This window comes from Phocoena sinus, chromosome 1 (genome assembly GCF_008692025.1).
Source record: "Phocoena sinus isolate mPhoSin1 chromosome 1, mPhoSin1.pri, whole genome shotgun sequence".
NCBI lineage: Eukaryota > Metazoa > Chordata > Mammalia > Artiodactyla > Phocoenidae > Phocoena > Phocoena sinus.
This window is the reverse complement of record NC_045763.1, coordinates 33,899,548-33,922,075: the sequence shown is the minus strand read 5'-3', so window position 1 is coordinate 33,922,075 and position 22,528 is coordinate 33,899,548. Positions and strand designations below refer to the sequence as shown.

The 22,528-nt window shown below is 53.0% G+C and overlaps 2 protein-coding genes across 2 annotated transcripts; both read left to right on the top strand.

The window, feature by feature from the left end:
• Positions 1-519: 519 nt before the first annotated feature.
• EDN2 (endothelin 2) lies at positions 520-6,542 on the top strand. Its single transcript, XM_032614347.1, has 5 exons — positions 520-664; positions 1,005-1,167; positions 2,746-2,868; positions 3,811-3,909; positions 5,812-6,542. The coding sequence occupies exons 1-5, from the start codon at positions 610-612 to the stop codon at positions 5,903-5,905; spliced, it is 534 nt and encodes a 177-aa protein (XP_032470238.1). The 5' UTR covers positions 520-609; the 3' UTR covers positions 5,906-6,542.
• An 11,442-nt stretch (positions 6,543-17,984) lies between these two features.
• On the top strand, positions 17,985-20,063 carry LOC116756302 (60S ribosomal protein L4-like). Its single transcript, XM_032636578.1, is given in 4 exon segments — positions 17,985-18,000; positions 18,668-19,869; positions 19,964-20,029; positions 20,031-20,063. Coding segments are annotated over 4 exon segments (1,317 nt in total).
• Positions 20,064-22,528: the final 2,465 nt, after the last annotated feature.

Here is a 22,528-nt window from a genome sequence, read left to right as displayed (position 1 = left end):
GGCCCAGAGAGGGCTCTGACTCGCCCAAGGCCACACAGCCTTGAGCAGATCTCACACCACCAAAGGGACACCCACCACCCGGTTGGCAGTAGGCAGGCAGGAAAGCAGGGTCTCCTCCAAGGAAAGGCAGGTTTTTGCTTATGGGACCTTTCACTCCAAACTCTGAGCTCTCGGCAAGACCTGTGGAGCAGCCTCGGAGAGGAGGGAGGGGCCTCAGGACACTTGGGGGATTATCTGAGGAGGCCCAGTGGGACTGGGAGTGGTCCCTGGGGGCAGCAGGGGAGCCTCAGGACTCTGGGAGGTGCTCCAGGCTCAGAGGGAGGAGCAGGGGCCTTCCCTCCCCCCTCTTTCCTCCCCCCTCCCGTTCCCCACACCGCGGGGGCTGGGGCGGGCCAGGCGCCCTGGGAGGAGGCGTTGTCCCTGGCTCCCGGCCCACCGGTGCAGCGGGGCAGGGCGGACGGGCAGGGGCGGGGCCGTGCCTGGCGTTATAAGTGGCAGCCAGGGCACCGAGGCAATGAGCTATCGGCTCAGCTTGGCAGCAAGTCGCTGGCAACAGGCGCGCTGCCTGCTCCGGTCCAGCCTGCTCACTCTGCCACCACCACGGTCGCCATGCCCACCGCCTGGTGCTCCATCGCTCTAGCCCTGCTCGTGGCCCTGCACGAAGGTGAGCCCCTGGCCTCGGCTGCTGCAACAGCCTCTGGGTTTGTTTGTCTGTGTCTCCCCCCGGGGCTGCTGTGCCCTCCAAGCCAGCTGAGGGCGTACAGGGGCAGGCACGGTGGCCGCACGGGGCTGTGCAATTAGAGGTGATGCAGTCCCAGGGCAGCCACTAGCCTTTCCCCCCCAGAGCTGCTGGGGCTTCCCCGGGGCTGGCCCAGAGCTCCTGAGCAATGAGAACGCCAACTTCCTCAATTATGCAAGAGGAGGAGCCTGGCGGGTCCCCTATCCCAGCTGTGCCAGGCGCCCTGACCCACCTCTCCACCTCTCTCTCCCTCCTGTGTATGCAGGCAAGAGCCAGGCCGCTGCCACCCACACCCCAGAGCAGCCAGCGCCCTTGCCCCATGCCCGAGGCTCCCACCTGCGGCCTCGCCGTTGCTCCTGCAGCTCCTGGCTCGACAAGGAGTGCGTCTACTTTTGCCACCTGGACATCATCTGGGTGAACACTCCCGGGTGAGCTTCCGTGGGGATCCAAGTGGGGCTGCAGGGGGCAAGAGTACGGGGTGCTGGCATGCCGGGGAACCTCTGGCACACTACGGAGCTCTCCCTGGGGGTATTGGGCTAATATCAGTATCAATCAGCTTTTGCTTCAACTCCTACGTGGGGGCTGCCTGAACACTAGAGAGGGCTGTCTCATGAGAATCCTCGCAATAGCCTGGTAAGAAAGTATTGGCTCCATTTTCCAGATCAGGGTACTGAGGCTCAGAGAGGTTAGATGCCTCTCCCAAGATCACGCAGGAAGGAGTAAGTGGTAGGCGGAGGCTCCATCCTAGGTCTGCGGATGCCAGAGCTCACAGCGGCTCTACCATTCTGCCTCTGCGTAATGTCCCAAGAATAATACCATCAATGACAGCACCCACGTCTTGACTGCACCAGTCCCTACGCCAAGCACTGCTGTGCATTATCGTCTCATGAGCCGCCCTCCACCCCCATCCTCCCCATGAGGCAGGTACTGCTGTTGTCGCCAAATGACAGATGAGAAACCTGCTCTGTGTCACCTGGCAGAGCCAGGGTGCGGGCCCAGGGCTGTCTGTTCTGTCTGCACCCGCACTGCCTCCGGGCCACTGCATACTTCAAGCTGAAGTTTCTCTGTGTTTGTGTTTTTTTTCCCTCACCCAAATTACAGAAGACAAGAGAAGCCCGGCACGTAAGCGTGTGTGGAGCTAATCCGCATCCAAACACTGGCTCAGGGCGGGAACCCTGCCAGTCCCTGTGTGCTGGGTCTACCTGGAGTCTTTACAGCTCCAACCACATCGTCTAAAATTAGCACTGGTACCTAAGTTGCTGGTCCAACCGGCCACAGGGTCCTTGCCCTCCCCTGGCCCGCCTTGGCCAGACTGAATCTGAACTCAATCTCAGCTGACCCCACGCACACACACACACACACCATTTTTAAGTCAAAATTCTAAGAAACAACTTTGCTGTATAGTAGAAACTAACACACCATTGTGAAGTAACTATACTCCAATAAAACTTTTAAAAAAACAACAACAGAAAAACAGACTCTAAGAAACATTTATCACCCTCCAGACAAGTGGTGACCAGGTGGGGGCAGCTTAGCTCTGAGCCTGCATGTTTACTTCTGTGAGATGGCATTTCCTCCCCTCCTCCAGGACAAGCTGAGGGTCTTCTTTGAGGACAGGGGGACCAGCCTGGTTGCATCAGCTCGCGTTCCTGTCCGGGCAGGCAGGGAGGGGTGGGAAGGACAGCTTCCACCCCCTCCTCCCCATGTTGAGAGTCCTACTGAGCAGGACCCGTGGGAGTTGAGGGGGAGCAAAGGCCCAGAGAGGGGAAGGGTCTTGCCCTGGGCTACCTGGCACCTAAGGAGGAGCCTGTGGTGGGACTTCTTGAGGTCAGGAGCTGGTTACTTTTGCTGCCACCCTGGTGGCATGGGTGGCCATCCCAGTGTGCTGTGTGGACAGTCTCAGCTTGCCAGCGGTCCTGGTTTATCTAATCCTCTCTCTCAATTTCTCTCTCTCTCTCTCTCTCTCTCCACCCTACACCACTACCTTGCTGGCTGCCCGCCCACAGACAGACAGCTCCTTACGGCCTGGGAAACCCGCCAAGACGCCAGCGCCGCTCTCTGCCAAGGCGCTGTGAATGCTACAGCGCCAGGGACCCCGCCTGTGCCACCTTCTGCCATCAAAGCCCCTGGTAAGTGGGCACCCAGCCTGCAGGGCCCAGGGGTGGCTGCTGGCCTGGATCTGCCCTGGAGGGCAGGGTGTCTGGGAGGCCAGCAGAGGAGCAGGGTCCTAGGGGCCCAGAGGCTGCCCTGGCTTGTTGGGCAGCATACCTTCCTGTGGGGAACCAGTCATCCCTGAGTGCCAACCCCTCTCACTGCCCAGCTCTGGGGGCTTCTGAGAGCATTACGTCCCTACTCCTGGGCAGGGGGGATTCTCCCTAGGTGACAGCTGAGGCAGCTTAGGCCCAGAGAGGGGACAGGACTGGTCCTGTCAGGCCACACAGCTAGTCAGATGGAGAGCTGGGCCTTCGGCCTTGTCCACTGACAAGGGGTTCTGGGTTCGGACCTGAGGCTCAGGGAACTTAGGAGCTTTCTCAGTTGAGAAGTAACATTCGGAGTTGGGAGGTCATGGCACCATCCCAGAGCTGCTGGGAGAGCCTTTGCCAAGTCTCTGAGCCCTCTGGGCCTCAGTTTTCCCGTCTATAAAAGGGATGAGAGACTTTCTTCCTTCCCTCCTCCACTTGGAGCATTTGGGAAAGTAGAAACTGACTTCACCATCCCTAGCCTCCTATTCCCATGACAGTTTACGAGAAACTTCTCCCCTGAGACTCCAGCTGTGGCTCCACCCCTGCCTCAGTTTCCCCTGCAAAGGGCCTGGCTCAGCTGCAGGTGGCTGGATTCTGGGAAGGCCAGCCACCCAGCTGCCTCTTTCTGAGGCTAAGAACACATTCCCCATAGCTCAGTTTTCCTCAGTCCCCACCCCACCGGGGAAAGGAAGGATGCCAGGTGCACAGGGTGGAAATGGATCTGGTCCTGAGGGCAGGTCGGTGGGTGGCGGCTGGGCCAGGCTTGCAGCCAGGTGGCCTTGGGGCTCTGAACAGCCCCTCGCTTGGGCCCTAATGCTGTTCTTTTAGGACTGAAGCTGTGGCAGTCCCAGGCAGCGGGTCCTCTGCAGCCGTCTTCCAGGCTGACAAGACATGGGCCACATCAGGAGAGCTCCTCCAGCAGCTGAGGTGAGGGGCACCTGCACTGATTGAGCGTCTTCTGTATGCCTTGCACATTTCCCAATAGAAGTTCAGAGAGGTGAAGGTGTTTGCCCAAGGTCACACAGCAAGCTGTCCTCTGGCTAACTCCAGAGCCTGTGCTCTTAACCACTATGCTCTTTGTTACCACCAGACCTGGAAGTGGACTTTTATAGAGGGTTCGAGGGCTTGTGACTGTGGAAGGTCCACAGGTATTCATTCAGGCTGTGTCTGAATCAAGCATCTCCCACATGCTGGGGTCCAGAGGGGCCAACCACCCGGCCTGGTCCCTCTCTGTGTCCCAGACTGGATTGCCTTCCTGGCGGCCTCAGCATGGCTCTCAGCTCAAGGCTTGGCACCCAGGAGGTGCCCATGAAAGTTTGTCCAACCAAACTGACTTGAGAACAGAAACCCTACAGCCGGGCTTCCCTGGTGGCACAGTGGTTAAGAATCCGCCTGCCAATGCAGGGGACACAGGCTCGAGCCCTGGTCAGGGAAGATCCCACATGCCGCGGAGCAACTAAGCCCGTGCGCCACAACCACTGAGCCTACGCGCTAGAGCCCATGAGCCACAACTACTGAGCCCGCGTGCTGCAACTACTGAAGCCCGTGCGCCTATAGCCTGTGCTCCGCAGCAAGAGAAGCCACCGCAATGAGAAGCCCACGCACGGCAACGAAGAGTAGCCCCTGCTCACCGCAACTAGAGAAAGCCTGCACGCAGCAATGAAGACACAACACAGCCAAAAAGAAAAATAGAAAAAAAAAGAAAGAAACCCCACAGCAACCATGCAGCGCAGTGACTAAAGGGGCAGCTTCTGAGCCAGAACTTCCTGACTTGAACCCCAGCCCTACCACAAACAAACTTTGTGACCTTGGTCTTATCACTTAACGTCTCTGTGCTTCCAATTCCTGTCTGTGAGGCGGGGACAGCAGTGCATCCACCTCATGGGCTTGTTGTAGGCTAGACAGGTTGACACACATGAAGACACTCAAACAGGGCCTGGCCTGAGGGAGCTCTGGAGGTCTTTGCCATCCCCACCTCTGTCCCTCAGGGCTCCTCGTGGCTGACCAGTGCCGGGGTGCAGCCTGGCCCCTCGGGGGCTCCCATTTCTGTGGGGAAGCAGAAACATAGGAGAAAAGGCAGGATGGTGGGATAGGTAGGACCCAGCCTATACTTAGGAACTGTCTTAGGATGAAAAAATTCAAAATAGGACTTTGCAAGTGTTCGGCACTCCGTCATTAGCAAAGAGTTTACTTTGCCAACCTGTACTCAGTCTCACACAAGTTGAGGCCTGATTTTATTTTACAGACCAAGAAAGGGGCTCAGAGAGGTTGAGACCCTTGTCCAAGTTCCCATAGCTGGGAACCGAAGCCAGCCTCCTAGCTCCCAGTCTAGAATGCCTTGAGCCAGGATGAGGCCACTTGGATGACACCAGAGTCCCCACCAGGGTCTCAGCCAAGTTCAAAGGGCAGCTAGGACCCATACCTATCTGGGTTGGACCACCTTGAGCTGGACCTTGAGGAATGGGAATTTTAGGGGGTGGAGTTTGGGTGACGGAAGGTAAACAGCCTGGAAGGAGCAACGTGGACAGAGTTGTGAAAGTGGGAAGGCGGTCGGGGGAATCCACTGGGCTGCTCTTAGCCGTCCAGTCACTCTGGTTGCACTTGATGTTGAACATCAGTTTTGCCAAAGCTCCCTGTGGGCAGAGCAGCTTCTAACCTGGTCTGGCCTCTCCTTGATGTTCAGACCTTGTTTTCAGGGTCAGCTGTGGCCACCCGCTGACCCCATGGCTGTGAGTAAGGGATCCGTCCCCTATGGCCGCTGCCTCTCACAGGGAACTCTCAAGTGATCTATATTTCCTGAGATGCTTAATTGACCTCTCTCGATTCCAGGGACATTTCTACAGCCCAGATCCGCTTTGCTAGGCAACAGCAGAAAGCAACAAGGGAGCCCAGGCCTACACACTCCAGGTGGAGGAAGAGATAGCTCTGGAAGCTGGAGGAACTCTGGGAAGAAAGCCTGTGTGGAGCCGGGAGGAGAGGGGCATCCTAGGGCTGGGAGACCCTCCACCTGTTTCCTGGGCCAGGAAACCCACCTGCTGGAGTTGGTACAAGCTCTGGCCTCCTCGCCCTGTGGAGGTGGCCTCCCTCAAGGCAGCTCCATGCCCTCACATTGCCCGGGAAAGCCATCAGCCCCCAGGCTGCAGCCCGGCCCCCCATGCTGGCTCTGGCCCGACAGCCCTGCTGAAAGGAACGGCGTGGGGAGTGCGCTAACCTGGAGGCCACATTCCAAGAGGTGTCCTCTCTAGTGGCTACAAACCAGGAATGATGTGTGGTGGTGGACGTTCACAACTAAGCCAGCTGTAGAGGCTGGATGGGTCTATCCAGGACTGAAGTCCCAGTTGGGCCCCGTCTGTCCCCTCCAGCTCTCCCTCCCCAGAGTCCTTGTACCCTCATACCCGGGGACACTCCTGATGAGAAGGGCCTGGTCTGCTTCACCTGTCTGTATATAACTTATTTGCTCTGAGAACTTTGAAAATTCTGATTATTTATTTTAATGTATTTTTTTAGACTCTCAATTATTTACCTGCGAACTTGTGTTTGTAATAAACAATGAAAGGGTACTCTAGTATTTTGTCTTGGCTGAGGAGGGAGTCGGAGGCATCTCTCAGCAAGGGGCTGTTTGGAAGTGAAGGGAACACAGGAAGGGGAAGAAAAGAGCCTGGGACAGGTGGCTCAAGCCCTGACTTCCACACCCCTTTGCCCTGGCTGGGCATCTCTGGTTGCTAACCCACCCTCTCTGGACTTTTGTCTATCATGTGCCTGGACAGCCATTTGCAGTTTTTTTTTTTTAAGTTTATTTTATACTGGGGTATAGTTGATTAACAATGTTATGCTAGTTTCAGGTGTACAGCAAAGTGATTCAGTTATACATATGTATGTATCTAGTCTTTTCAAATTCTTTTCCCATATAGGTTATTACAGAATATTGAGCAGAGTTCCCTGTGCTATACAGTAGGCCCTTGTTGGTTATCTATTTTAAACATAGTGGTGTGTATATGTCAATCCCAAACTCCCAATTTATCCCTTCCCCCCACCTTTCTCCTTTGGTAATCATAAGTTTATTTTCTAAGACTGTGAATCTGTTTCTGTTTCGTAAATAAGTTCATTTGTATCATTATTTTTAGATTCCACATATAAGTGATATGATATTTGTCTTTCTCTGACTCACTTCACTTAGTATGATAATCTCCAGCTCCATCCATGTTGCTACAAATGGCATTATTTCATTCTTTTTAATCAGCCATTTGCAACATTGACATCCAAGGTTCCAAGACCTATGTTTCCATCAGGCCAGTTAAGCGATGGCCAGACCTTTCCCAAAAGCATATTTGGAAGGAGTCAATAGTGTGAGGGTGCCAGGACCCACTTCTGCTCTAGGTGCCCTGTCCCGCCAGGGGCCACCACTGAGGTCTGGAGCAAATCTCTCCAGTGAGGGCTGGGGTCGGAGGGATTCCAAGGCTGTGTGCAGCCCTACTGGCCGGTGATGGGTGTTGTGATGGAGTCACAGTGTGGCCCTTGTCCCTCACCCTGGGCCTGGGACAGACCCTGCTGGGGTCATTGAACACCGCTCTGACTTAAGAAGCCCAGGGCTCTAGGACTGGGCTGGCCAATCATGCCAAGGCCCAAGAAGCTGTACACCTGGGTCCCAGGGATGGCCAGAAGTCAGGGCCACCCCCGCTGGCAGCTGTCTAGACCCATAGCCTCCATTACTGCCAAATCCCCCTGCAAGCAAGCTGTTCCCTTTTCCCCTGGCCGGCCTCTGCTGGGAATGGCAGACTATGGCCTGGGCCAGCTATTGAAAAATAATTCTTTACACACTACTGTAAGCCTGCCTTGTCCATGAAGCCAGCCCCGACCCCCTCATGGGAGAATAACATGTTGACACATATTAAACTCCTACTGTATACTGGCACTTTACCCAGATGAACTCACTTCATCCTTGCCACAATCCTATGACATAGGTACCTTTATTATCCCCATTTTACAGATGAGGAAACTAATGCACAGAGAAGGCGATTGACTTGCCTAATGCCACACAGCAAGTGAGTGGCAGCATCAGGATTTGAACCCAGAGTCTATAGTACACATGTACGTATTGAAAAAATATTTGTTGATTGAATTCATGGATCACCACTGTAATATGACATTGAACAAATCTTTCCCTTTCTGGGCCTCAGTTTTTTAACCTATAGAACGGAAAACAATAGTCTCCACCTTGTAGAGCTGGTGTGAACCCTAAATGGATAAGTTATGGTGCTGGGCTCAGCCGTGGGCCTGATAAGAGGCAGGAGCTGCTTGTCAGGCCATCAGTGGTGATGATGTAACACGTGGGACAGCCACAGAGCTGCAGGACCTGATGGGAAGGGAGATTGGGGCTGGCTGGGGTGCAGAGGAGTGGTCAGAGAAAGACTCAGGACAAAGATGCTACTGCCATGGCCTGAAAGAACAGTGAGACTCAAATCAATAGAAAGAAAATGAAGAGGGAGCCCCAGACAGAGGAGACAGGAAGGGTAAATGTTTGGCAGTGGGAGTGACAATGGCATTCCCCATGGAGGACCCCATGTGGCCAGAACATGGTCGGGGGAGATGGCAGCAGGACATGAAGCCAGAACACCCTGGAGGCCAAAGTAAGGAGGCTGGATCTTGTTTCATGGGCCCTGGGGACCCATGAAAGATCTACCAGCACCGGGGACCTGGTCAGAGCCCGGCTTTGGAAAAATGCCACCAGAGGGCCGCACAGGGCAAGAGCAAATGAGGAGACAGAAGACAGAGAAGCAAGTTCACTACTGGCCCTTAGGGGTCCATTCTGGGTGGTGAGGGTTGGTGTGATGGAGCTGGCCTAGTCACTTACTTCCTACTGCAGCCCAGGATCCCAGCACACCTCTCAAATCTCACTGAGCCTGACGCAAGGGGAATCTCACTCCCCAGAGGCCCAGCATCCCATTCAAAATGACCCTGCCCCCTTGGAAATCCCAAAGCAACAGCCAAAGGCAAGGCTAGGCAGCTGTGTGGGGCAACCCCAGGATGAGCAACGTAGGTTGAGGGTGTGTCAGAGGCCCAGGGAATTAGGCATTCACTGCCCTGGCCAGAGTTCAGAGATCAGCGACCCAAGTGATTAAGTGACAGCGATGATTAAAGGGAGGAGAGGAGGCCCAGGAAGCAGGTAAAGAAAGGCAAGAAGATAACACAATCCCCTGGATCCTGATTTCCAGGAAACGGGGGCCCCTGGCTTGGGCCCTGCACGAAAGAGAGCCCTGCTCTAGCCCTCCGCCAGCCATACCTCTCTCCCGAAATGAGAAGAGTGCAGGGCCGAGGGTCGTGGGCACTCAGAGTCTGAGCCTGCTTCTGGACCACATTCCAGGTAGCCGGGGCCCCAGAAGTGTGGGGCAAGGTGGGATAGAGTTTGGACGAAGCAGAGGAAAATTTACGAAGAGCGGCTGTCAAGTCAAATTGAACCCTGGGAAGAAAGGCGTCAACATTTTAGAAAGTTTGTCTGGATTTTGTGGGACAAAATCTCCCCCTTTTCCTGCCTTTTTCTGCCTTTTCCATCAACTCTCACAGGTTTTGTCAAGGCTTTCTGAGCCAAGTTTGTGTTCCTTTTGATTGGAACACCAGGCAGAGATAGGCCAGAAGCGGGCACAGGGTGACCCAGATTTATGTGGGTCACATGCACACGTGGAAGCAGAGGCAGAAGGGAGTCCGGTCCCATGTCCGGGGCTATGCGGCCTGATACATATCTAGGCTACAGATCGGCCCTTTCCTGCCCTGGGCTGCCTCTCCCTCCACCCCCTCACCCAGCCAAGAACCCCAAGGAATTAGTTTCACTCTTGTTTTCTCACTCTCTGAATCTCAGGGTTTGGGGTTGAGAAAAGTCATCTGCCTATCAGAGCAATGAATCGTTGGAATGTGGCCATCCATACATTCAACAATTACGAACAATCACCGTTCAGAGACTCGTGAACGAGACAGACACAGGCCCTGCCCTCACAGGCCAAGAGAAGAACCCTTCAAGAAAGCCCTGTTAATATGAAGATAGAAGTGATAGCGAACATTTATTGAGCGCTCATTAAGCTCTCACTGTGTGTGAATTCCTTGGCTCCTCGCAGCAACCTTACGCAGCAGGTTCTATCATTATTACTCCCATTTTAGAGAAGAGATAACTGAAAGGTTAAGTAACTCACGCAGATCTCACAGCTAATACGTGGCTGAGCTGGGGATTTAAATCTCAGGCTCTCAGCTTGTATGCTGTCCTGCTGCTCTAAGAGGGTAGATCCACAATGTGATGGAGCCCCTGGTGGGGGAGCCCGGGAGACTTCCTGAAGGAGGTGACGTCTAGGCCAAGATCGAGGAGATCAGTCAAGGGAAGGAGGAGGGTGGATAAGAGTGTTCCAGGTGGAAGGAACAGCAGAGATGAAGGCTCTGTGGGGAAGAGAGCTATTCTCAGGGAGCAAAACAAGGAGGGGGCATGGGGAAGGCTGGAGATGGGCAGGCAGGAATGGGCAGTGCCCTCCTGAGCACCTGGCAGGGGGAGGGGCTACAAGCAGGGAAATCCACAGCAGCTGTCACCACCACCTGCCCCCAACCTTGCCACAGCCTCAGACAATTTCTCCCTGGAGAATACTACCATGCCTGAAACATGCCTTTGGATCAAACCACACTTGCTGCCCTTGACGTCTCACAGGCTGGCAGGGAAGACAGACAAGGGCAAAGTGAAGGGACAGGAAGTAGGTAAGTTACGGGCTGCCCTTCCAGCTGGGGGGGCGGGGGTGGAGGGGAGGGTTTGGAGAAGGAGTAGGGTTTGCACATGCTGGGACGAGGGAAAGGGCTGGAGTATGGAAGAATCCGAACAGAGGCAGCCAGTCTGATCGGCAAGGGCCAGGCTGGGAACAGCACCCAGTGCCAGGAATTCGAACTTGAACGATGGGGAGCCAGCGAAGGTGGCTAATCAGGGGAGAGAGCCAGGACAGGAGCTGGCCTTGGGCGGCTGGCTTACCCTTGGCCCTTCCCATCCCCAGCCAGTGCTTCCAGCTCAAAGGGGCCCTCCCAGCCCCTCAAAGGGGAGAGCAGAGTGTGGGCCTCTCCTCTGCCTGCCAGGGACCTGAGCCAAGAGCCCTCAGCAGCTCGGAAGGGGGCCATGTGCGGGCCCGCCAGGAACTCTGGAAGAGGAATGTGGCCTAATTAATTCTCCAAAGCTCAGAGGGCCTCGCCTTGTGGGAGCAGCTGCCAGGACAGGCCTGCCAGGACGCCACGGGCCCAGCCCGTCTATCACTGTGTGCGGGGACAGCAGGCTGGGAGGCCCAGAGACAGGGGCCCAGGGGGCCAGCCCCTTGCCTCCAGGCACACACGTGTCCTCCAGCCCCTTCACAGTAAATAATGCAATAATAGTAACAGTAATAGCAACAGCGCTTGAGGGCTTAAAGTGTGCCAGGCCCTGTGTGAAGCCTGTTGTACTCACTTCTCATCTAATCATTACAAGGAACCAGTGAGGTGGGTACCGTTATGATCTCCATTTTGCAGATAAGGAAACTGAGGCTCAGACGGGTGAATTTCCCAGACCAGGATCCTGCAATCAGAAAGCACAAGCAGGGAAGCTGGGATTTGGACCTAGGGAGTCTGGGCCCCAAGACCATGTTGTCATTACCACCATGCTGGGCTAGCTCAGCAGGGGAAATCAAGGCCCAGGGAGGTGGGATGCCTTTCCCAAGGACAGTGGATTAAAAAATGGCCCTGGGATGGTGAATGGGGTAAGTGCCTGCAGGGAGAAAGGCCACGCCCCTGTCCTCTGCTTGGATCGCCTTCCCCTGAGGTTTCTTATGGGGCTCTTCCTCTCCTGGCCCATAGGTCACCCTCAGGGACCTGTGATTCGCTACTCCAGGCAGACGGGGCTGGAGGAAGCGATCCGTCTCCTGGAGTCTCCACCCATTTGGTCCCAGTGACAAGGTAACAGCACCGCCGGCTGGGCGGCATGTTCTCAAAGACTCCTCCTAGCGACCCTATCCCCCCTCCATGGGCTGGGGGTTGAGGGTACACCATGGCCATGAGAGACTCAGAGTGATGCAGAGACGGGCTGGACCAGGGCCTTTCAGCTAGAAAGTGGCAGACCCAGGACAAGATGGGCACCCAGACTGGCCTGAAGCCAAGACTCTGCCCTTCCCCGACAGCAGACCAGAAGGAGGGCAGTGTAGCCACATCCCATCCCTTCTCTGACCCTGTTTCTCATCCGCTGTATGGGGATAAGAGGACCAACCATATAGGCTTGTCCTGGAGTTCATTAATAACAGCTCACACACTATGGGTACTTCTTGTGTCAGGCACTGTCCGAAGTACTTTATTTAATTTTTAAAAATTTTCCAAAACAAGATTTTATTCATGGCTATATAACATATCACCGTAAGGCTGTACCACATGTATTTGTTACTCTGTAGGTGTGTATTTAAGTTCGTCCCATTTCCCACCAATCCAATAAACACTGTGTGCTACATTTATACGTAAATTTTATACTCATTCCTAATTCTTTGCTGCTGCATATTTTTTATTGGGACTTAATTCACACCCCATAAAATTCACTGTTTTAAAGTGTACAATTCAGTGGGGTTTTTTTATATATATTCACAGTTACACAACCATCACCACTATCTAATTCCAGAACATCTCCGTCACCCCAAAAAGAATACCTCACCCTTTAGCAGTGACTCCCCATATCCCACTTCCCTGGTCCCTATAAATTAGGAATCTACTTTCTATCGCTATGGATTTGCCTCTTCCAGACATTTTATATCAATGGAATCATACAATAAGTCGCCTTTTGTGTCTGCCTTCTTTCACTTAGCATAATGTTTTCAAGGTTCATCTATGTCGGAGCATAGATGTCGGTATGTCATGCCTTTCCATGACTGAATAATATTCCCTTGTAGAGACAGGCCACATTTGTTAATCCATTTGTCTGCGTTGTTTCCACTTTTTTGGTTTAAGCATGTTATTTTAGCCCTCAGCGACCCTCTGGGGAGATGCTGTGTTATCATCATATAGACAACAAGATTGAGGTCCAGAGAGGTTAAGTAACCCACACCAGGTCACTTAGCTAGTGAGCAGCAGTGGTGGGCTTTGCCCCAGAAGTCTGGCGACAGAGACCATGGCCTTAACCACGAAGCATCACTGTCTCCTCAGTCAAAGTAAGATAGTGTAGGTCAGCACCCACGGCAAGCAACTGCACCAGAGGTGGCACCCATAGGGCACTTAGCGAAGGGTGGCTTTTCTCAGCAGCATTTCTGAAGGTGGCAGAGCCAGGGTCTGCCAGGCAGAGCCCCAAGCTAGAACAGGGGTGTCAGGACACCCAGTGATAAAGGATTGCTATCTCGGCACATGGGTAGTTCTCCCAGGGGACATCTCTCCACACCTGGGGGGAGCCGCTCCCTCTGCAGCGCATCTTTGGCCTGCACCCCAGAGCCCATCTCTCCACCCATCCCCACCTACGCAGCCATGGCTCCTCTCCTGGCCCCAAGGCCCTGCCACTGGGCAGCTGAGGTAGGATCCTTGGGTGAGGTCAAGGTCAGAGCTGCAGTTGAGGTCATGTGGATGGGTCGCTGCCTCCTCTGGCCTCCATCTACTAAATAATGAGATAAGAAATCTTAATACTTTCTCTTTTTTTAAATTACAAAGTTAGGACAATACATACACAAGCACTTGTGGCTTTAAAACAATGAAAAGAACATGGGAGCTTCTAAAATAAAGTTTCCTCCTGACCTCCCTCTCCAAGGCAACTACTCTGAGAGTGGGGTAAGTAGCCTTTTCCTATGGATTCAGGTATATGTTTTCTAATGTTTTAGAGGTGTTTGAAATAATAAATGGTGACATAAGTCTCCCTATTCTGAGACCTTCTTTTCTCACTCCAAAGGCCTCTCACTTTCTAGACCGGTACACAGAGATCCACCCCCATCTTAATTTTAACAGCTCCACGTGGTCCCTGGCATGGACAGACTGTTGTTACTTGACCATCACCCGCTGATGGCTTTTGGAAGGCCTCCATTTGTCATTTTCATAAACATGCTGCAGTAGACACCTTGTCTATACATCTTTGTCCTCAAAGAACCGATTTTTAGACATGAAATTGCTGGGCCAAAGACAAGCACATTTTAAATATTCTGCCAAGAATGAGGTCCTAATTTGTAATCTTGTCCCCCCTAGGTGCAAGTGCCCTTTCCTCACAAGCCTTCCAGCACAGGGCTTTATCCATCTCTTATTGTTTGCTACTCTGATAGCGAAACCACTTCTTCACAAGGAATCTGATATGCAAAAGAGATACGCCTGATGCCACCTGGATTGGGGAGGGTGAGGGGCCTGGAGACGCTCCATGTCCCACCCTATCCCCTGCTGCAGAGGACCCCTCCTAGGGTCTTCCAGCGCTGCTCTCCAGGATCCTGTTTGGCTGCAGGCCTGTCCGTCTGAGGCTGGCGTGAGCCCCCAGCCTCTCAGTCCTGCCCAGTGGTTTGGCCCTGCAGGGAGCTAAGGATGGAGGAGGGGCTGGCCAGTCTACTTCCTCAGCTGACTCCACCCTTCCCAAATAGATGCGCCTTTGAGTAGGGCGCTCCTGGCGACAGCATTGTCATGGCTAAGCACGTGTGGTGGGGGGGACGGTGGGCACCTGAACCTGCAGATGTGTTGGAGAGGGGGATCCTGGGGAGTCCTGCCTCCCCCTCAGCCTGCAATCCAAACTAGCCTTTTAGAAAAGACTGGATCCTGGTCTTGCCTCTGCCCAGGCCTTGCTGTGTAGACCCAGGCGTGTCACTGTCCTTTCTGGGCTCCAAGCTCCCAGCTGCCAGGTCGGGGAAGTCCCTCTCACAGGGTAGATGCTGAATCTGCTCCCGCTGGAGACTCTACACTTGCCACGTGCATGAGTCACTCCGCAGGGGGAAGGATGGCTCCTGCTGGGAGTTGGCAGACTCAGGGCAGGGGAGGGGAGGCTCCCTCCCTGCGACTTTGATGCTGCGTGGTGAGCTCGGCACACTGGAGTCCCACCTGGCTAACGTGAGACCAAGTGTGAGCACACGCACGCAGGGCACACCAACGTGTGAAATGTATTCTTGTGTGCCGACCGGGGATCCTTCTGCTGGTGTCCAGGCATTCAGGTTTGTGTCTCGTATGATGGCTGTCCATACACAATCCACCTGTGTGCACGTCGACACGTACAAGTATGTGTGCCTGAGTGTCCCTGAGAGTGTAAGTCTTCGCCTGGTTGTGGCTGCCTAGATGTGTGTGCATACGTGTGCCTACATCCGTGTGCACGCGTGAGAGTGCAGGCGTACCTGCAGGATGTGCGTGCAAGTCCGTGATTAGGGATTACAGGTGTGTGGGCGCACCGGTGACACAAGCATACAAGCTAATGTGTGTATTTGTGTCTGAGCATGTGTCGGAACACATGCGTAGAGTGTCCGTAAGTGTGGATCGAGAGCGTCCCCGTGTGTGGGTCTAGAGGTGCTTCTGTGTGCGTGTGGGCACGGCTGTGTATGGAACTACTGCAGTGTGTCTCTCTGCTGTTGCACACACACACAAGTGTGCATTTGCACCCCAGGAGGTGCCACCTCAGGGTCTGCAAACCATGACATCTCCTCCAGGGCCCATCCCACGTGGCCTGGACCTCTCTCCTCTGCGCACACTGAGGAACCAACAGAGGGACGGTGTCATTGCTTTCATTACAGGCAGATTGATTATTTTAGTAATTAGTAAGTCGTTATAAACCTTACTGAGTTTAAGTACAAACATGGATATATCATAGATGCAAAATGCATATGGAATCTGAACAAGAACATGAAAGTGAAGGATTTCCCACCCCAATCTGGGATGGCAGTGGTGGATAAGTACACGCAGGGTTCAGAAAGGCAGGAGAGGGAGGGGGCAGAGCAGAGAACCCCTACCTCTGTTTCCAAGGCTGCCCAGCCCTGACCTCCCTCCCCACCCCCACCAAGGGAGATATTGTTCTGGGCCCAGATGCCCCCAACTCTGGCTTGAGTGGGAGTGGGGGAATGAGGGTGTCAGACCATCCCCGGCTGTCACAGCAACCAGGCAAGGCAGGTCCCTTCTCAGCCTCCCTCTGTAACTCAGGGATAATCATTCCTACTTGAGGTTTCTCAAGGAACCTCAAAATATAAGCTCTGATATCTGCCCACCTCCTTCCTCCCCTCAGAACAATTTCTATCCCCACACCCCAGCTCCTCCGCTCCTCTCTCAGCCTGAACTGCCTCCTTGCCCCAGGCCTGACCCACGAACTGCTACCCGTCTGTCCAAACCCACACCCGTGCCACCACCCAGGCACACATTTGTCATCTCAGCTGGACTGTGAACTCCCAGGGTAAGAAAGGCTCAGGCATTCCTGGGTCCCTAGAGCCCACGCCAGCCTGGCACGGCTTAGATATCAGGCACGGTTTGATTTTAGAAACTGAAGATAAGGGTAGGGGAGGGCGGAGGGCTCTGGGAGGAGCAATGTTTGGTAAACACGGCAGGTCGTTGGGTGTCCCAAGTCTGGATGAGTCAGCCTGACCCTTGGCCTGGAGGATGGAAGGAAAAGCATCATTTATCAATCTCTACCAGGTGCCAGCATCACCCATGCACTTGATCCCCACCGCACACCTGGGAGGTAAGCAGTATTTTTATTCCCATTTTATAGATGCAGAAACTGACGCTCAGAGAAGAGGAATCAGCAGCAGAGCTGGGACTCAAGCCCTCCTAACTCAGCACCTTCACCAGGCTCTCCCGTCATGTTCCATCTCTCCTTCTCAAGCTCCACCCACATTCCCAGCACTTGGCAGAAGTCCGTGGCTCTATCCCAGGGCCTTTGGAAAATGCCCTCAGGAGCAGCCCTTGATCATAAAGGATAGGGGTGGTGGATAGATACCCCAGCTTCCTCACGCCGTGGGTGGGGTGACCCTGAGACTGGTTCCACGCCGTCTCCCGGAGGTCCCCAGTGGGGCTGAGCTCATTAACTTGCCTGTGTTGGCTGCCCTTCCGGTCTTACTTCCACGTCCTTTATAGCTTCCTGGAATCACCTCAAAAATAAATCCATGCCCTCAAATCCTAGCTCAGGTCTTCTCCGAGGGCCCCAACCCAAGACTGAGGGGCAGCAGCCATGAGTCCCTAGGAAGCCAAGAGGACCTCGCTGCAAAGGGATCTCTGCCTCAGAGGCCCTGAGACACGTGCAGGGCCAGAAGCACCTCAGCACAAGTCTGGGGCCATGGGAGGAGCCCCGGCAGGCGGGAGGCCAGCCCAGCTGCAGCTCTAGCGCTGTGTACAGTGTCAGGTCGGGGTACAGGGCTGCAGGTGCACCAGGGTAAAGAGGACAGCAGGGTGTGAGTGTAGCAGCTGATGGGAGCAGTGCTTATCTTAGTGCCCAAGACCACACCCGTACCTCCCTCCCTTCTGCAGAACTGGGCCAGGGACACCTATGTCCTGGCAGGCCCCAGGGCAGATCCCGGCTAGAAAACCCCAGGGCCCTCCGCTGACCCTCTCCTGCTCAGCCCCTCTGGTCTGGGTCCTGGCAGAGCAGGGACGCTGCCTGGGGAAGGTCCTAGACAGGGATCTGAGCAACTCAGTGCCTCAGTTTCCCATTCATGAAATGGCACAGGGCCCTGGTGGGGCTGAGGAAGTGAATGAAGGCATCCCAGCATACCTCAGAGGGATCCTGTTCTCTGATTCTGCCAGGAAATTATTTGCACACAAAACATTAGATGTGGCACATCTTACACCCCTAAGCCTTTCAGAAGAGGGTATTACTTAATGCAGAGGAGTTAAATTCTAATGGTGGAAATTCAAGCATTGGAGAAGACATAGCTTGACTTTGCAGATTGGCCTTCCTTACACCCCTCAAACCACACCCTGTCAACCCCCAGTCAGGCAGTGGAAAGAGCACAGGCTTTAGTGCCAGACAGACTTGGGCTCAAATCCTTGGTGACTCAGAAAAGCCCCTCAACCTCTCTGAGCTTCAGCTTCGTTGGCTGTGAAATGGGTCGACAATGCTCACTGACCCACGTAAGCATCTTCAATCTCCTTTAGTCCTCAGTCTGGTGAAGAAGTAACTCTGATCCCCAGTTGATACAGTAGAGACCCAGAGAAGAGGAAGCAGGTGCTAAGGAGGCCAGCCCCTGCTCACGTGGGTCCACAGTGGTCCAGGACCTGCCTGCCCCCTGCCCAGGGACCCCTGAGGCCTGGGCTGTGCCCTGTCCATTCCAGCATTCCCCTGCTTGGCCCAGCCCTGACCCGAGGCTCACCTACTGCCCGGTTCCTGCACAGCCCGGTTCCTGGGGCAGCCAGGGCTGGGTCTTCAGTATCGGCATTCCTCTGGGATAAATACCTTTGGCCTCAGGAATGCTGGGAGCTGGGCCAGCTGGGCCATGACCTTATCCTACTCCCCTGAGACGCTCTTAAAGCCTCACAGCACCTGGGCGAGGCAGGCATGGCCCAGCCACAGAGGGAAACTGAGGGCTGCTGACTTCATCCAGAAAAGGAAACCAGAGGCCTCCGTGGTTATCCTCAGTAAGGATCAGGACAGCAGAAGATGAAAAATGAAATCAAAGCAAGCAATGGACTGGCAATTCCACTTCTGGGTATATACCCCCAAAGAAATGCCTAGAGACGTTCATCAGAAAATGTATGCTAGAATGTTCAGCTTTTCCTATGGGAGCCCCCGGGTTGTGAGGCGCGTGGTCTTCTCCTCTCCCGGCCGTGGCGTGTGCTCGTCCACTGATATCAGTGTACTCCAAAAAGGGGGAGCCATCTGACAAAAATGTCACTTTGCCTGCTGTGTTCAAGACTCCCATTCGACCAGATATTGTAAACTTTCTTCACGCCAACTTGTGCAAAAACAACAGACAACTCGATGCTATCAGTGAATTAGTGGGTCATCAAACCAGTGCCGAGTCTTGGGGTACTGGCAGAGCTGTGGCTCAAATTCCCAGGGTTCGAGGTGGCGGGACTCACCGTTCTGGCCAGGATGGTTTTGGAAGCATATGTCTTGGAGGCCGCATGTTTGCGCCAACCAAGATCTGGCGACGTTGGCACCGCAGAGTGAATACAACACAGAAGCGATATGCCATCCGCTCTGCACTGGCTGCCTCGGCCTTACCGGTGCTGGTCATGTCTAGAGGTCATCATATAGAGGAAGTTCCTGAACTTCCTTTGGTAGCTGAAGATAAAGTTGAAGGCTACGAGAAGACCAAGGAGGCTGTTTTGCTTCTGAAGAAACTTAAGGCCTGGAATGATGTGAAAAAGGTCTACACCTCTCAGCCAATGAGAGCTGGCAAAGGGAAAATAAGAAACTGTTGCTGTACCCAGAGCAGGAGACACTGCATCATCTGTAATGGGGACAGTGGTATCATCAAGGCCTTCAGAAACATCCCTGGAATTACTCTACTTAATATAAGCAAACTGAACGTTTTGAAACTTGCTCCTGGTGGGCATGTGGGACGTTCCTGCATTTGGACTGAAAGTGCTTTCCGCAGGTTAGATGAGCTGTATGGCACTTGGCGTAAAGCTGCCTCCCTCCAGACTAACTATTGATACAACCTCCCCATGCACAAGGTGCTCAGTACAGACCTTAGCAGAATCTTGAAAAGCCCAGAGATCCAAAGAGCCCTCCGAGCACCATGCAAGAAGATTCATCTCAGAGTCCTGAGGAAGAATCCACTGAAAAACCTGAGAATCACGTTGAAGCTAAACCCATATGCAAAGACCATGCGCCGGAACACCATTCTTCTCCAGGCCAAGAACCGCAACATCCAGATGCATAGGGCTGCAGCAGCAGTAGAAGACAAATCAGATGAGAAGGAGGTTCCAGGCAAGAAGCCTGTGGTGGGAAAGAAGGGAAAGGAGGCTGTTGGCATTAAGAAGAAGAAGAAAAAAAAGAAGAAGAAAGAAAACAAAGAAAACAAAGAAGAAAAAAAGAGAAAAAAAAGAAGAAAAAAAAAAGGAAAAAAAAAAGAAGCAGAAGAAGCATTTGGCGGGAAAAAAGGCGGCAGTGACCAAGAAACCAACAGCTGAAAAGAAGCCCACAGAAAAGAAACCCCACCACAGAAGAAAAGAGGGCTGCTACATAAACTTAAATTTGTTTATTTTGTAAAGGTCAAATCATTTTGGACAGCTAATTTTGAATAAAGACCTGATGAAAGAGAGAGTGGAAAAAAAAAAAAAATGCTCAGACTGCCCTGGTGGCGCAGTGGTTAAGAATCCGCCTGCCCATGCAGGGGACAGGGGGTCAAGCCCTGGTCCGGGAGGATCCCACATGCCGCGGAGCAACTAAGCCCTTGCGCCACAACTACTGAGCCTGAGCTCTAGAGCCCACGAGCCACAACTACTGAAGCCCTCACGCCTAAAGCCCATGCTCTGCAACAAGAGAAGCCACCACAATGAGAAGTTCGCACGCAGCAACTAGAGAAAGCCCAGGTGAAGCAACGAAGACCCAACACAGGCAAAAATAAATAAAATAATAATTTAAAAAATGTTCATAGCAGCACTATTTATAATAGTCTCATACTAAATGAAGTAAGTCACAAAGAGAAAGACAAATATATGATATCACTTATATGTGGAATCTAAAAAAATGATACAGATGAACTTATTTACAAAATGGAAACAGACTCACAGACTTAGAGCAGGGATCCCCAACCCCCCCGCCATGGACTGGTACCAGTCCGTGGCCTGTTGGGAACTAGGCCTCACAGCAGGAGGTGAGCAGTGGGGGAGCGAGCGAAGCTTCATCTGTATTTACAGCCGCTCCCCATTGCTCGCATTACTGCCTGAGTTCTGCCTCCTGGCAGATCAGCGGCAGCATTAGATTCTCATAGGAGCGTGAACCCTACTGTGAACTGTGCATGTGAGGGCTCTAGGCTGTGCACTCCTTATGAGAATCTAATGCCTGATGATCTGAGGTGGAGCTGAGGCAGTGATGCTAGCAGTGGAGAACAACGGCAAATATAGATTATCATTAGCAGAGAGGTCTGACTGCACAGAGACCATGATAAATCAATTGCTTGCAGACTCATAGCAAAACCCTATCAGTGAGTGGCAAGCGACAATTACGCATCTGGTGGCAGCTTTATTGTGGCAAGTGAGTTGATGTACTTCAATAGTACAGCTGCATCTAGTGGCAGGCTTTAAGTCAGAATCTGACACGTTTTAGTCTGCGCGTGGCCCGCCCATTAATTTATCTACTTCCATCCATGCCTCTTTCCCACACTGCGTACTTGTCTCAGCCACAGTTTTGGTAAGCCCACAGGCTAACCCTAGCCAGGATGAGTAAAAACACAAACGTCACTGGAGAGCTTCTTTGGAAAGGGGGAAAGACCCAGTGATGAGACAGCAGAAGACTCTAAGACTGCCAACAAAAAGAAAGCTACATTTAAAAGAAAACACCAAGAGTCCTACTTAAATTACGGGTTCATTGCAACAGGGGATTCACACTCTCCAAGCCTGCTTTATATAATATGTGGCCACCGGCTATCCAACGAAGCCATGAAACCTTCAAAACTGCTTCACCACATGGAGACCAAGCACCTGCATTGAAAGACAAGCCTCTGGAGATTTTCAAAGGAAAAAAACCATGAACACGAAGAACAGAAGCAATTATTGAAGGCCACCGCTTCATCAAATGTGTCTGCACCGAGAGCATCACTCTTAGTGGCTAACCGCATGGCTAAAGCTAAGAAGTCCTTTACTACTGGTGAAGAGTTGATCCTGCCTGCTGCTGAGGACATTTGTCATGAACTTTTAGGAGAGGCTGCAGTTCAAAAGGTGGCACGTGTTCCTCTTTCGGCTAGCACCATAACTAGACGAATTGATGAAATAGCAGAGGATACTGAGGCACAATTGTTAGAGAGCATTAATGAGTCACCACGGTACGCAATCCAGGTTGACGAGTCTACCGATGTTGACAAGGCAACAATGCTTGTTTTTGTGCGATATATTTTTCAGGAAGGTGTGCATGAGGGTATGTTATGTGCACTTTTGTTGCCAACCAACACCACAGCTGCGGAACTATTCAAGTCTTTGAACGATTACATATCAGGAAAACTGAATTGGTCATTTTGTGTCGGTATATGCACGGACAGAGCGGCTGCCATGGCTGGACGGCTTTCTGGTTTCACTACTCGAGTCAAAGAGGTCACTTCTGAATGTGAGTCTATGCGCTGTGTCATCCATAGAGAACTGCTGGCTAGCTGAAAAATGTCACCTGAACTTAACGTTTTGCGGGAGGTGATTAAAATTATCAACCACATTAAAGGACATGCCCTTAACTCACATCTGTTCGTGCAGCTCTGTGAGGAGACGGATGCAGAGCACACACGTCTTCTCATACACAGAAGTGAGCTGGCTTCTAAAGGTGAATCACCGGCCAGAGTTTTTGAGCTACGAGAGCCGCTCCAGAGGTTTCTTTTAGAAGAACAGTCCCCACTGGCAGCACACTTCAGTGACAAGGAATGGGTCACAAAACTTGCTCACTTGTGTGACATATTCAACCTACTCAGTGAACTCAATCTGTCACTTCAGGGGAGAATGACAACTG